General features: G+C 44.9%; 2 protein-coding genes across 9 annotated transcripts in view; one reads left to right on the top strand and one right to left on the bottom strand.

The window, feature by feature from the left end:
* Nucleotides 1-12,811, bottom strand: part of FAM131B (family with sequence similarity 131 member B) — a 51,729-nt gene that overhangs the window by 31,714 nt on the left and 7,204 nt on the right. For 4 of the 5 annotated variants that reach the window (XM_048968737.1, XM_048968728.1, XM_048968754.1 and 1 more), the window contains exon 1: nt 880-987. The exons of the other annotated variant lie outside the window; for it this stretch is intronic. In XM_048968737.1, the coding sequence (XP_048824694.1) occupies nt 880-907 (28 nt within the window). In that variant the 5' untranslated portion in view covers nt 908-987. Of the gene's footprint in view, nt 1-879; nt 988-12,811 lie in introns of those variants that run through there. 5 annotated transcript variants of the gene reach the window in all.
* Nucleotides 151-5,439, top strand: LOC125703824 (translation initiation factor IF-2-like). Of its 4 annotated transcripts, none has more exons than XM_048968852.1 (3): nt 151-474; nt 919-1,056; nt 1,487-5,439. In XM_048968852.1, the coding sequence occupies exons 1-3, from the start codon at nt 301-303 to the stop codon at nt 1,760-1,762; spliced, it is 588 nt and encodes a 195-aa protein (XP_048824809.1). In that variant the 5' UTR covers nt 151-300; the 3' UTR covers nt 1,763-5,439. The 4 variants fall into 4 exon arrangements, 3 of the variants coding, with proteins under 3 accessions (XP_048824809.1, XP_048824819.1, XP_048824824.1); XM_048968862.1 differs by lacking the exon at nt 151-474 and adding an exon at nt 529-715; XM_048968867.1 differs by lacking the exon at nt 151-474 and adding an exon at nt 697-774.

Below are 12,811 nucleotides of genomic sequence, written 5' to 3'. Positions count from 1 at the left end.
GATTTACTTCAGGGACCTGGTTTGATCTGCTTGTCCTCGTAGTTTTCCCAAATGTCAAAGTGCCTGTGTGCTTTTGGGAAAGATTGGAGAAATAGGTGTTTCACCAAAAACGAGCTGTTTTTCTCTCAAGGGCTGTTTGGGTGGCTTGAATGACGTGTTTCCACATATCTGATGTCTTCATATGCGGCGTGGATGGAAATCATTTTTTTCTGTGAGGAGGAAAGCATGCCCCTCAATCCCAATTTTAACTAGAGGGACCTGCGCTTAGCTATCGAGGGACCTCGAGAGATCGAGGGATATATGCATGTGTGTAGGAGGAGAGAGCTAGGTTTGCATAGCCCAAAGGCTTGGAATCCTCTCCGAAAAATGCGTGGCCCAGTGGAAATACGCTATTTCTCCTACCGCGTCCCCTCGAAATGGCTCCGCGAGAAGGAAAGGATTTCGTTTTGCTCGCCGCTCTCCCCTGAAGCGCATGTAAGGGGGAAGGAGGAGAGCAGACGTGCAGATCGCGCAGCGTTATGTATGCTCGGGCGACAATAAACCGCCGCCGAGCGAAACAGGGAGCCGCCGCCGTCCGCCCGCTCCCGCCGCGGGAGGCACGCCCCGCACCCTCCCGGAGGCAGCGCGCCGACCCGCACCTCCGGCAGCGGAGATGCCCCCGGCTGCGCCCCGCGCCGACCCTGCGCTGCCTCTCGCCCCGCCGGGAGCGGGCAGGGTGCGGCGGGGAGCGGTGGCGGGCGGCTAATGGCGCTGAGCGGCGGCGGAGAGGAGGGGGTGCGAGGGGCGGCCCGCGACCCACCGCTCCAGCACCGTCGTGCGGAGGAGCGGGGGCTGCGGCCCCCCGAGCATCCCCGAGCACCGTCCCCGCCGACGCCTTACCCACGGTGCGGGATCCGATGCAGCCCATCACTCCGGCAGGTCTCCGGGAAGAGGCGGCGGTCTCGGCGGCGAGGAAGCGGAGGACGAAGGCGACGGGGAGAGGTCGGAAAGGAGCCGGTGCCTTCAGCGGGAGGCGCCGGGCTGGCCCAGCCGGGACCGGCGCGGGGTCATGGCCAGGTACGAGCGCGGGCTGCCCCCGGCGCGGAGACGCGGGCCGGGGGATCCCGCGGGCCGGCAGCGCGGCGCCGATTGGCTGCCGGCCTCCGCGGCCCGGGGAGGCAGGGCCGGGCCGGGCCGGGCCGGGCCGCGCCGTCCGCCCCCGGGGAGCGCGGGAGCGGGGCGGAGGCGGGGGCCTGGCCGGCCGGAGGCGGGCGCCGCGCGGCCTCTCCCGCCCTCCGGGACAGCGCAGGTGAGCGGCAGGCGGGCGGTGCTGCCGCACTGGCGGGCGACGAGCAGGTGGGGCCGGGGGCGGAGGGGAGCGTCCCCGGAAGGAGAAGCGAGGGGCACGGGGATGCTGGAGATGGAGGCGGCAGCACGGGCGGGCTGGAGGGCGGCGATTCGCGCTGGTTTCCCGGTAACTACACTTGCAAACTTGATTCAATTAAAGGCAGCCCCCCTAGCGGCGGCGGCGGACGAGTCCCCCGGGAGGGGCCTGGCTTCTCGCAGCTCTCGCTGCCGGAGAGCCGCCGAGGGCGACGGCGGGGGTCCCCGACCTGATTTGCTTCTTCCAGAGATGCTGCCGCCCGGAGCGCTCCCACGTGCGGGTGCAGACTGCAGCGCTGCCCTCCGCCCTTCCAGCGGTGGACAGGTGAAAGGAGAGAGCTCAGCCCTGTGGAGGATCGCCTCTGGCCTTTCCCATGCCTCCCTGCCGGCATGGTTGTAAAGAAGGATCTCCAGGGGCAGGTGCTACGTCTGCCCCCGTCGCGGCTCAAATTTGTCCTCGCCTGATGGCAACAGGCAAAGTCGTCCTTGTCCACTTCCCCGGCACCACCGGCTGTCCTCAGTTTTCACCTTCCCACCCTCGTGCTGGGATGTGCTCGTGGTTTCTCCCTGTTGCTTTGTGCTTCCTTCATCTACAAATCCTATCCGATCTCACCAGCTTCCTTCCACCAGCCTAGCAAATTAAATTCTGTTGATCCCATATGAGTTATTTTGTTCTCAGCCTTGGGCCTCATTCATTTTCGTTTATGCTCAAGGCAGCTGAGCAGTCTTACTAACAGCAGAAATGGGGAATAGGTAAGTTCATTCTCCCATATATGGCTTACGGTGAGCCTAAGGAAAGATATAAAAAAGAAAGAAAGAGAAAGAAAAGAAGAAAGAAAGGAAGAAAAACAGAAAGAAACAGAAAAAGGCTTTACATAAAGAATACATGTTTTGCCTCAGACTCTGTAGGTAGAGAGGGACTCTGCCTATATAGGCTGCTTCCAAAGTAAAAGTTACATAGGAAAGACACGCAGAAAAGAAAAAATGGCAATGTCTGAATACTAGCAGCTGTTACATATTTTCTCCTTCTCCAGGGCACTGAAGATCTAGTAAGCATGGTGAACATAACACTCCTTACGTATAAGAGATCCCAGTCTCCTGTCCAGGTTCCCGAGGCCACCATGAGTGCTATAATGTTCTTCACAGCACATTCTTGTTTTCAGAGAGGATGAAATTTCTCCACAGTTGTTTTTTTCTTCCTCCTCCTCCATGCATTTCCAAATCTGTCAGGTTTCATGCTGTTTTTTTTTTTGTTGGTTGTTTTTTTTTTTTTTTTTAATGACTCAATATTTTCCTGATGTGTCTGAACTCCTGAAACCTAAGTTTTAAAAATGCTGGGAAACTGTAGATCTTGTGGAAGTTTGTTACCTAGAGGTGTTTTAGCCTCTCTGAAGAGCACATCCACATTGACTTCCAGGTCTAAATGCAAGGACAGGGGAAACAAAAGCAAATTGAAATAGGAAGAATGGTATTTTAAGACACAAGGCCTGTCTTAGATAAATGTTTTGTAAGCTAGTGACTGCCCAGACAGCTGTTGTACGGGGATTGATCAGGACAGCTGTCCTGAGGAGGCTTACCAAAAACCCCACCAAACAGCTTTTGCATCTTATCCTTGCATAGAGAAGATGTATTACTAATACAGCTGTGGGCGATTTCTTAAGTCTTTCTCCTGTTTCATGTTTCAATTTTAATCCCCTTCTCTCCACCCACAGTCTAAAATTGTTATTCTGTAAACCTTCTTTCTGATCTCAGGCATATCTTTCAGTGGTGGTTTCAGGTAAGTCACACTGACTCCTCATTTTCTTTCCTGGGCTTGACACTTTACCTTGTCAATCACTTTGTCTCAAGCTCATCATCATACCTGGGCCCTTTCAACTCTGGATTTGGCTTTCCTTTCATTGAACTACAATAAAATCTGCATCAGTCTGTTCTGACTTTGGCCTCAGGGTATGATTCCATAAGTAGCTGAGCAACTCCTAGCACTTACTGTGCCTGAAAATCAGCTTTCCAGTTCTTGATGGATTGGCTTTCTGCTGCTTTAGTGACATGGTAGTTTACACAAGGATCTGGCAAGTGATAATGATGCTGTAAGGTACGGAAAAGTATGGATCAGGCAAGCAGAGCAGAAAAAGAACTGGCAAAGAGGAGGACTTCTCACTTCCAGGGATGACGAATATCCAGTGTTCCCACTAGATTATACCAAAGTGTCTGTTCATTCACTGCACAGAACTACTGACCTGCCCTCATGGCTGGTGCCACGGACTCCTTTATTTTTGTTTTGAATCAATACCACCTAGCTGTGGAAGTACTTCTACCTGTTAGCACCCAAGCACCCACAGCCATGCTTTATCTGCCATTTCTTATGTAGTCAGTTTAAGCAAAAGATAGTGTCTTTATTGGTTCTTACTCTTACATTTATTCATTACAGACCTTATGTATATAAATCTACTTTAAATAGTAAAATTCATTCTCATGTGAAGCTGGGAAAACTTTCTAGGCTACCAGTAGTTCTTACAACTGCTTGACTCTTCCATACAGGAGGTTCCATGCGAGCTTATCATCAGAGAACAATTTCTTGTTTTTAATAAGCCAACACCTAACTTTTCTTCCTAAATTCACTTGAAGAGCAATTTTTATCATACATTAGCATAAGAAAAGAGCAGCTATTTTACATTCTGAAAAAATACTGCAGCATCTCAGTTATTAGATATAGCTTAGTTTGTTACTGACTTCTAACGTGCCCATATAGTGTGTGTAGGAGACATTCCCACTTCTGACTTTTGATTCAAACAAAGATTGTGTCAAAATGGCCACCAGGAGGATTCTTTTTTTTTTCTATTGAAGGAAGATGAAATTCTAAACTCAAGCCATATCTGTTAATGTCCTGTGATGTCTTTTCCGCACAAGGCATATTTTATGAATATTCTCATGTATGAGATAAGCAAAAGGACTGAATCTCTGCACTAAAACAGAGCATAAGCAGAGTAAAGCTGAACTTTCCCCCTACAGTTTCTGTCTTTGCTTTTCCTGAGGTGCTGCTGCAAGGGTCAAGAAGTAAATGAACAAAACAAAACAAAACAAAAAAGTGCTTTTTTTCCTTTGAAATGCACTTTCTGACAGGTTCTGAAGATCTTTTTGAGTATTGCAGGTACTTTCTTAGATAATTAGGCTACAGTTTCATGTGGAAAGTGTGTACAAAATATGTTTTGTGTAGTGGTGATTTAAATGCTGATCTGAAAGATCTTGGTAAATATAAGTGTTCACATAGGTGCAATGATCAGTGGTGTAAATTCTAGCTGGAGGCCAGTAATGAGCAGAGTACTTCAGGGTTCAATACAGGATCCAGTCCTGTTGAACATTTTCATTAACGACCTGGATTATGGAGCAGAGTATGCTCTCAGCAAGTTTGCAGATGCCACAAAACTAGGAGAAGTGGCTGATACAGCAGATGGTCGTGCTGCCATCCAGAGGGACTTCAAGAGGCCAGAGGAATGGGCTGAGAGGAACCTCATGAAATTCAGTAAGAAACGTACAGTCCTGCACCTGGGAAGAAACAGCCTCGAGCTCCAGGACATGCCACCTAACTGGAAAGCAGCTCTGCAGAAGACCACTAGGGGAGTCCTGGTGGTGAGCAATTGAGATTGACAGACCTGTAGTAAAAGAAAAAAAAAAAGTGTGTGCTCCAAGTGAGCACTTGTTTCAGGGTTGAATGCCAGGTTGACCTGTACAGTTGGGAAGCGACAGGAGCCATCCATCAGCTTCTTCCCCCCATCCCTGCACTCAGGGAGAGGTCTGAGCAGGAGAGGGTGGGCAGAAAGATGTGCTTGAGCAAAGCTCTGCCTAGCAGAGACATATATATAATAGCACAGAGCAAAGCAGTTTCAGAAAAAGATCTGATTTTTAACAGCTTCTTCTAAATCCATACTGTAGCACTTCCATCATAACCCCGAAGACAAACTTATGCTGTAAAGTGTTAATTAATTTTTATTTGCTTTTTAAGACATGCTGTTAAGCATTGATTACCTTTTCTTTAAGCTAGTGATTAATTGTACTATTAAACCTAATTTTCCCTATGTTCCCTGTAGCTCTGTATATATATATATTATATAATATATATATATAATATATATAATATATATAATATATATTATATATTATATAATATATTATATATATTATATATATTATATAAAAATCTTTTAAGTTAGAATACTGGAGCAAATTCTTCCTGAGAAATACTGCTTGTAAAATACAAAGCTACTGTCACTGTCACACTTGCTTAATAAATATATTAATTTCACAGTAATTAATTATCAGGGATGGTGATTATATTACAATAAATAATGTGCCCCATGTCTTCTGCCTTAAGTCCCTTTTAAAGCTGTGCAAATGCAAAAAATTACCAATATAAATCTTGCCACTGAATGTTCCACTTTTAACTAAACTTTGCTAACTCCAAAATAATTTAAAATATCATCCTTCTCTCTGTCGTTCATCCTAACATTAATTTCCATCCCCAAAGATCTCATCGGCAACCATCTATGAAAAGACTGAAAAACAACTGCTCATTTTGCTTTCCTTCTTTGATTTATTTTTTTTTTTAAATCCTTACTTATAATCCCATAGCATGACCAATTTACATCACAGAAGGATACAGACAACTTCATACATTGCTTCTTGCAAGATGTGTCTTCAGCTGTGGAAAATAAGCAGAGGCCTACTAACTTTGTAAGTAGGAGATGTTTACAAAAAATAATGTCTGTATCAGATCTATAGAGGCAGGAATCACCCTCCAGGGACTGTTGCTCCAATACACTTCTCTGCTGGCCTTCTGCCACTGGCAGTATGGATTCCTCAGTAAATGCTTCTTCTGGCAAAGATCTCTGTAATTGCTTCACAGAAGTAATGGAGTAGATACCACAAGAGTTAATTCTACATCAAGCTGTATTAGCTACTGGTAGGATTTTTGAGAGGACTAAAAAGGAAATGAGATAACAAAATGACTCATACCATTCTTTCTTGCTTGGGAGATCCTTCCTTCAGTGCAGGAGACAAAACCTTTCTATGAGATTCAAAGAATGAAAAAGGAAGTACCAGCCTGGTTCAGCTACTGAAAGGGTGTAGCATATTTGACATACATAAATAGAAGGCTGGGTCCTTTCAATCTGCGAAAATATTTGAGGCTATGTGCATGAACTGAAGACAATAGGTGAAGGTATTGACATAGGATATATTTGCATTACATATTGCAAAATAAGCTCATGCATACCTATATGCACCTCCAAGCAAATGTGATATTGTTCTGCCCATATCTAAAAGCCATAAAAAAATTATAAGTTCAGTAGAATTAATCCACCCACTCAGTAAAGTAATTATCAAAAATTCCTCTTAGTGCTCAATGGCATTTTATCCTACATTGCTGAAGAGAAGTAATGGTGGCACCAAAAGATTATTTTTCCCCTTCTCATGCATGGTGAGTTCTCAAAATGGTCTATGCTGTCAAAGTAGAGACACAAACTTTGGATATCCTAGAATAATCTATTGGAAACTGAACACTGATGGAGCATCCCAGGAAGGATAATGAGGAAAAGAGAAAGAAAAAAAAAGGGGGGGGGGGGGGGGGGGGGGAAGAGAAGAAAAAAAAAAAAGAAAGAAATGGCAACTCAACATTTGGTGAATCTGCTGTAGTGAGAGTGGACAGGGTGCTCAGCATCAGGTAGCTAGTATCAAGAAACAAGGTCTGGGGAAATAGTTTTGGAGGGTCAGAATGGTTACATAGTACGCACTAAGAAAAGGAACGCTGGCATGAACTTGAGATGTGTAACAGGGTGCAAACGCCTTTGATGCAGTATGAGTCTTATTCAACTTTTTTAAAAACATTTCCTTCATTCTCTACTGAATGTCTCATTCCCAGTGAAACATACAGCAGCTACTTCTCATAAATGTCAATTGAATCTGTACCAGTGGTGTTGCTCAAACTGCATTTTTAAAAATAAACTGCAAGCAGTAAATGTGCTTTTTAAATTTCCAGTGTTATGTAAAAAGGCATGGTATTTTTAGCTTTACAAAATATCAGTTGTCATCTTCTCATTCTGTCCCTATGGTGTATTAGAGATGGGGAACGAGGAGCTTTCAGAAAGTGAAGCTATTAGCTCTTTATGAGGAAGGGATTTTCTGCAATACTGTTATGCAAATCGTACTAAAAACATTCAGCAAAGTCACAACAAAGAAGGTACTTCTTATTTTAAAAGCCAGTATTTCTGTCCTCACTACCAAATTGTTATGTCTGGAATAACAATAGTATAATGTATCCAGAAGCAAAATATCAACCAGAATTGTTCACTCATGCTGACAGAATGGCCCTCGCTTTCAAAAAATTATCCAGAAAATAGTCTCTGACACGTAACACTGAGCAACGCAGCTGCTGTGAGTAAGCACTGGCACATCAACATTGACTAAAACTGGTTTTGGAATCAAGTCAGGCCTACTGTTGTTTTTAGGAGATCAGAATAAACCTACCTGCTTTACTATGCTGTAATCTGTATGAGATCTTAAAGGATCTAGAATGATTGCCTTTGTGCTGATGTGGGGGTGACATTTCGTTTCCTTTCTGTGTTTCAAGACTTCTGAGGTCTAATGTTCTCATCTGCTGACAAGCTCCTTAATAAAGCACACAGGGACCTTGCTTCTTGCTGTGTTCTCTACTGAAATTTGAGGAACAGGATCTTTGCAGCTATAGAAGAGTCCGGTGAAACCATTTGCTATCTATCTGATGCTTCCTGTAGGGAGGCATCCCCTACCAGAAGCAGACCAGGAAAGGACAGCATCTTGTTTACCGCCTCACCTCAGAGTATATGGACTCATATGTATCAGCACTGGGCAAAGACCCTGTGATTTCCATAGACAGAAAAGTGCAGGAAAGACAATAGCCACCATTCTGGACAGTATTACATCCAACTGATAACCCTTCCACTTCTCATGAATATCAAGGAGTGCTGCATTAGAACAGTGTGATCTTAGCCAGAGCTTAGACATTGCTGTGTCTTTATGCTGGCAGACAATAATGAGCTATTTCTTCTTAATCCTTGTTGATTCTGTGGCTGACCAGCAGCTGCACTTAGGTAATGTTGCCATGAATCACTTATGTTTTAATGCTTACAAGTACTTTCTGTGGTGGCTTGTCATAATCCAGCATCTTTAATTTTCAGCCAATTCTGTCCTGAGCATGCTTTAAAAAAAGTAGTTTTAAGCAGAAACAAGACACCTATTGATTCAATACATGTTTTTTATTCACAGCATTGTACTGTGATCAGCCATCACTATGTTTCAAAAAGCTGCTCTGTTCTCACATTTTCAAATTTAGTAGGCCCATCCTCATACAGTAAGGCTCTGGAACAAAAAGTGCAGTAGATGCAGAAGTATTTCTTCTGCATTTTGGGGGACATCAGCTTTTCACTGTTCCCACAGAATGTTGCTCTTCCTTTTAATCTCCCCAAAGGTGCAGTTGGTTTCAACATGCACTAAGAGCATTTATCACTTTCATGTTTACTACTTCTTCATTTTACTATCAGCGAGATAAAAGAGTTGAAACAATTGTACATGAAAAAAGTTACGGTCTCACTGTCTCTCCAATAAATTATTGATATGTTTAGGAAAGTGGAATTCTTAAGACACTGGGCAACAAGAATGTAACTTGAAGCTTCGCTCCTTGGTTGAGGTGTACGGATTTGGAGAAAAGCAATTTTTGAGTAAAGAGCGGACACAAATGGAGGCTCTAGGACTAGTAAAGATCAGTCAAAGAACAAAGCAAAGAGGATGCAGCATCATGTCTTCTCATCAGTATATGCTGAAAGACTAAATTAATTCTGAGACCAAGAGAATTGCTCTAGCTTCAGAACCAAATCAGGAACCTAAAAATACGTCACATGAAAGAGTAAAAAAGTTTCTACGTTTTATAGTCCCTCTAACCTTGACTGCAAGCTAAACTCATCAATTTAAATTTAGGCTTTTGGCACACAAGATCTGCTATCTGTCTGCAGTGATATCATGTTTGAGAAGTTATGGGCAATGAAAAGCATCAACTAGACCAAAACTTTGTCCATGTTTTCCAAAGCATTATCCCTCTCAGTACTGATTAGTACTCTGTACCCTTCTCTGTCCTCTTAGTCAAGAAGACTAATTTGCAGTGGGTAGTTTCAGCCCTATGGAATGCCTACTTTTGAAATTTATGAAGGGATGGATATAGTATTTTTAATATATGTTAAAACTTGTATCTCCATGGAGATTTCCTCTTTCTTGAGTCAGAAAGTATGGAGAAACTATGCTATCCTGGTGTGTTCTGCTTTGCTCCCCTAGGTAAGTGGACAACCATAGCTGAGAGAGCTCCATCCCTTTCAAGGTCTTACATTTGACAATACTCTGGCTACGTCATCATGCACTGCCTGCAATTGTTTGGATATCGTATGTGGCTTTTGCACTGTTTTACATTTACTGCACCCTTGTACAAATCCATAATCCTTGCTGTACTACTGCATAAATCTGTTTTCAATATAAGCATATACTTTCTTTTATCAAATCTCATTTTTGTTTTATATTATTAAACTAGAGGCATAACGACCACCTTGGTGGGACACAGTCTTGGTGAGCATGGACATCAAGAGCAAACAAACAGGAGTAGGACCAAGAAGCTTTTTTGAATGAGGTTGAATACTACATATCAAGATGTTGGGAAGGAAGACCACGTTTCCCTGAGTGGGAGGCCCAAGACAAACAACTGATCAGGAGGAATAAATGCGTAAATATCACATTTATTTCTTTTGGCAGCAGTAAGTCCAATACTGTCTCTGGAACATCAGTCACACTGCAAAAAGTGGTTTGATAGTGGTTTCTTCATAATCTGAAGCACTTAGCAGCCTGATGAGATTCTACTGGCTCAATTTCACAAGCATATTTCACTACATTCTGCTCCCAACTTTTAGCCATCACTGCTGAAGACATGACCTCGCACTCAAGAATCCCAGGAAAGAAGTATATTTTCATATGAAGCTTGAACATTGATGGTCTCCATGTAGATTTCAACTGTCCAAACACATTACCTACAGCTGTTTGCACGGAACTGAAGTATTTTGGGTAAAGATAAAGGTTCCAAGCAACTTGTTTCATAAGCCATGGACGCAAAGAGTCAAGAGGTTTGACAAGTATGTAGGACATGCTCATCTTTTTGACCTTAATGGAGAATGCCTTAACTGAAGGAAATATGTCTCCAGAAACATCCACCACTGACTTCATTGATGCTGTCCCTCAAGCCCTTGTCTGATGTATTTACCATTATCTGGTGACAGATAGGGATAGTTTCATTAGTACAGGAAAAACCCTCCACACTGGCATAAATGGGTAGTCAACCAATCCACACAATAGGCTATTCCTATATTATCCCAGCACACCTTTGGAGAACTGCATGTGCAAATTGTCAATGACTTAGTAATCACAGAATCATAGAATGGCCTGGGTTGACCTAGTTTCAACCCCCGTGCTCGCCAACCACCAGACCAGGCTGCCCAGAGCCACATCCAGCCTGGCCTTGAATGCCTCCAGGGATGGAGCATCCACAACCTCCTTGGGCAACCTGTTCCAGTGTGTCACCACCCTCTGTGTAAAAAACCTCCTCCTAATACCTAACCTAAATCTCCCTGTCTCAGTTTAAAACCATTCCTCCTTGTCCTATCCTATCACTATCCATCCTCATAAACAGCTGTTTCCCCTCCTGTTCATATGCTCCCTTCAAGTACTGGAAGGCCACAATGAGGTCTCTCTCCCCAGTGCCTTCTCTTTTCCAAGCTTGACAAGCCCCATTCCCTCAACCTTTCCTCATAGGAGAGGTGCAAGAGCCCATGGGCATGGCACCTCCTGCAGCTGAAGCTAGAAGGGCTCATCAACAGGCTCTCCCTGATCAGGCGGCCTGTACCAAACTCCAATCACTAGATGCCCTTTCCTGGACTGATCCATTATTTTAACCCACAAGCTCTCAACCTGATCGTGGCTGTTTCTCAAGACACAGCTCTTTGCAATATATCCACTTCCTAACATAGAGGGCAACTCCGCCACCCCTCCTACCCTGTCTATCCCTTCTGGAAAGTCTGTAGCTCTCAATCAGAGTATTCCAATTGTGGGACTCATCCTACCATGTTTCCATGATAGCAATTAGGTCAAACTTTCCCAGTTGCACCACAGTTTCTAACTCCTCTTGTTTGTTTCCCATGCTGCATGCACTGGTACAGAAGCATTTCAGCTTGGCTATTGGTCTCGTTGCCTTCTAAGAGGAACCCTCCCTAATAGCTTCAGGACAACTCCGAGGCTTTCCTCTACCACCTCCCAAGGTGACAGTGTTCCCATGTTCTTCGTCATCCAGTACACCCTCTTCCGCTGCCATATCTAGTTTAAAGCCCATCTAACCAGCCAAGCCAGCTTGCTCCCTAGAATGTTTGTGGCTCTTCTAGTCAGTCACCTCCCATCTGCTGTCAGCATTCCCCCTTTTTCAAGGCTGCATCCCAAGCCATAGTACCCAAAGTCCTGAGCACAACACCATTTGCAAAACCATTCATTCAGCATGTCTGCCCTCCTCCTTTTGTATGAATCCCAGTCACCAACTGAGAGGACAGAGGAGAACGCTACTTGTGCTCCCAATCCCTTCAGCAGTCTTCCCAGTGCTCTTAAGTCCCTTTTGATCACCCGAGAACTTCTTGTGCCTACCTCTTAATTTCCAATGTGGAAAACTAGTAAAGGATAATAACTGGAGGGCTTGACCTGGTGAGTGCTGCTCCTAGCAACATCTCTCCCCTGGGCTCCAGGCAGGCAACACACCTCCCTGTATGATGGGTCTGAGTGGCATATCGGGCCCTCAGTTCCCTTCAAAAGGGAGTCCCCAATGACAGCAGCCTTTCTTTTTTTCCTAATTGATGCTGTAGCGATATGAGGTGCAGACTGACTAGCCCTGGACAAACCCTCCTGCATGGATGGACCTTCACCCACATCAACATCCCCCTGTCCCTCCAACTCCAGAGCTTCATACCTGTTATATAAGGGCACTTGGGAAGGTGGGACAGGTTGAGAGGCATTCCACTCACTGCCCCAGACAGGGACTTGTTTCCATCCCTTGCTGTCTCTGAGGTGACCCCCTCCCATCTGACTGTTAGAGGATAGACGATCCCCCACTGCCTGAAGAGCATCTCCCCCATGCCCTTCACTGTAGGGATGGAGGAGCGTGACTCCACCCATCAGTCTCCTTCCCACAATCCCAGATGCTTCTCAGCCTTTCTACTTCCTCCTTTAGTTCCACCACCAGGCTGAGCAGATCATCCACCTGCTCACACCATACCCAGGTGGTATTCCTGCTGCCCTGCTGTAGCAGTCACAGTGCCAGGCATTCTCTGCAGTCTGAGACCTGAACTGC

This window comes from Lagopus muta, chromosome 1, assembly GCF_023343835.1.
Source record: "Lagopus muta isolate bLagMut1 chromosome 1, bLagMut1 primary, whole genome shotgun sequence".
NCBI classification, from domain to species: Eukaryota; Metazoa; Chordata; class Aves; order Galliformes; family Phasianidae; genus Lagopus; species Lagopus muta.
This window is presented reverse-complemented; position numbering and strand designations above follow the sequence as displayed.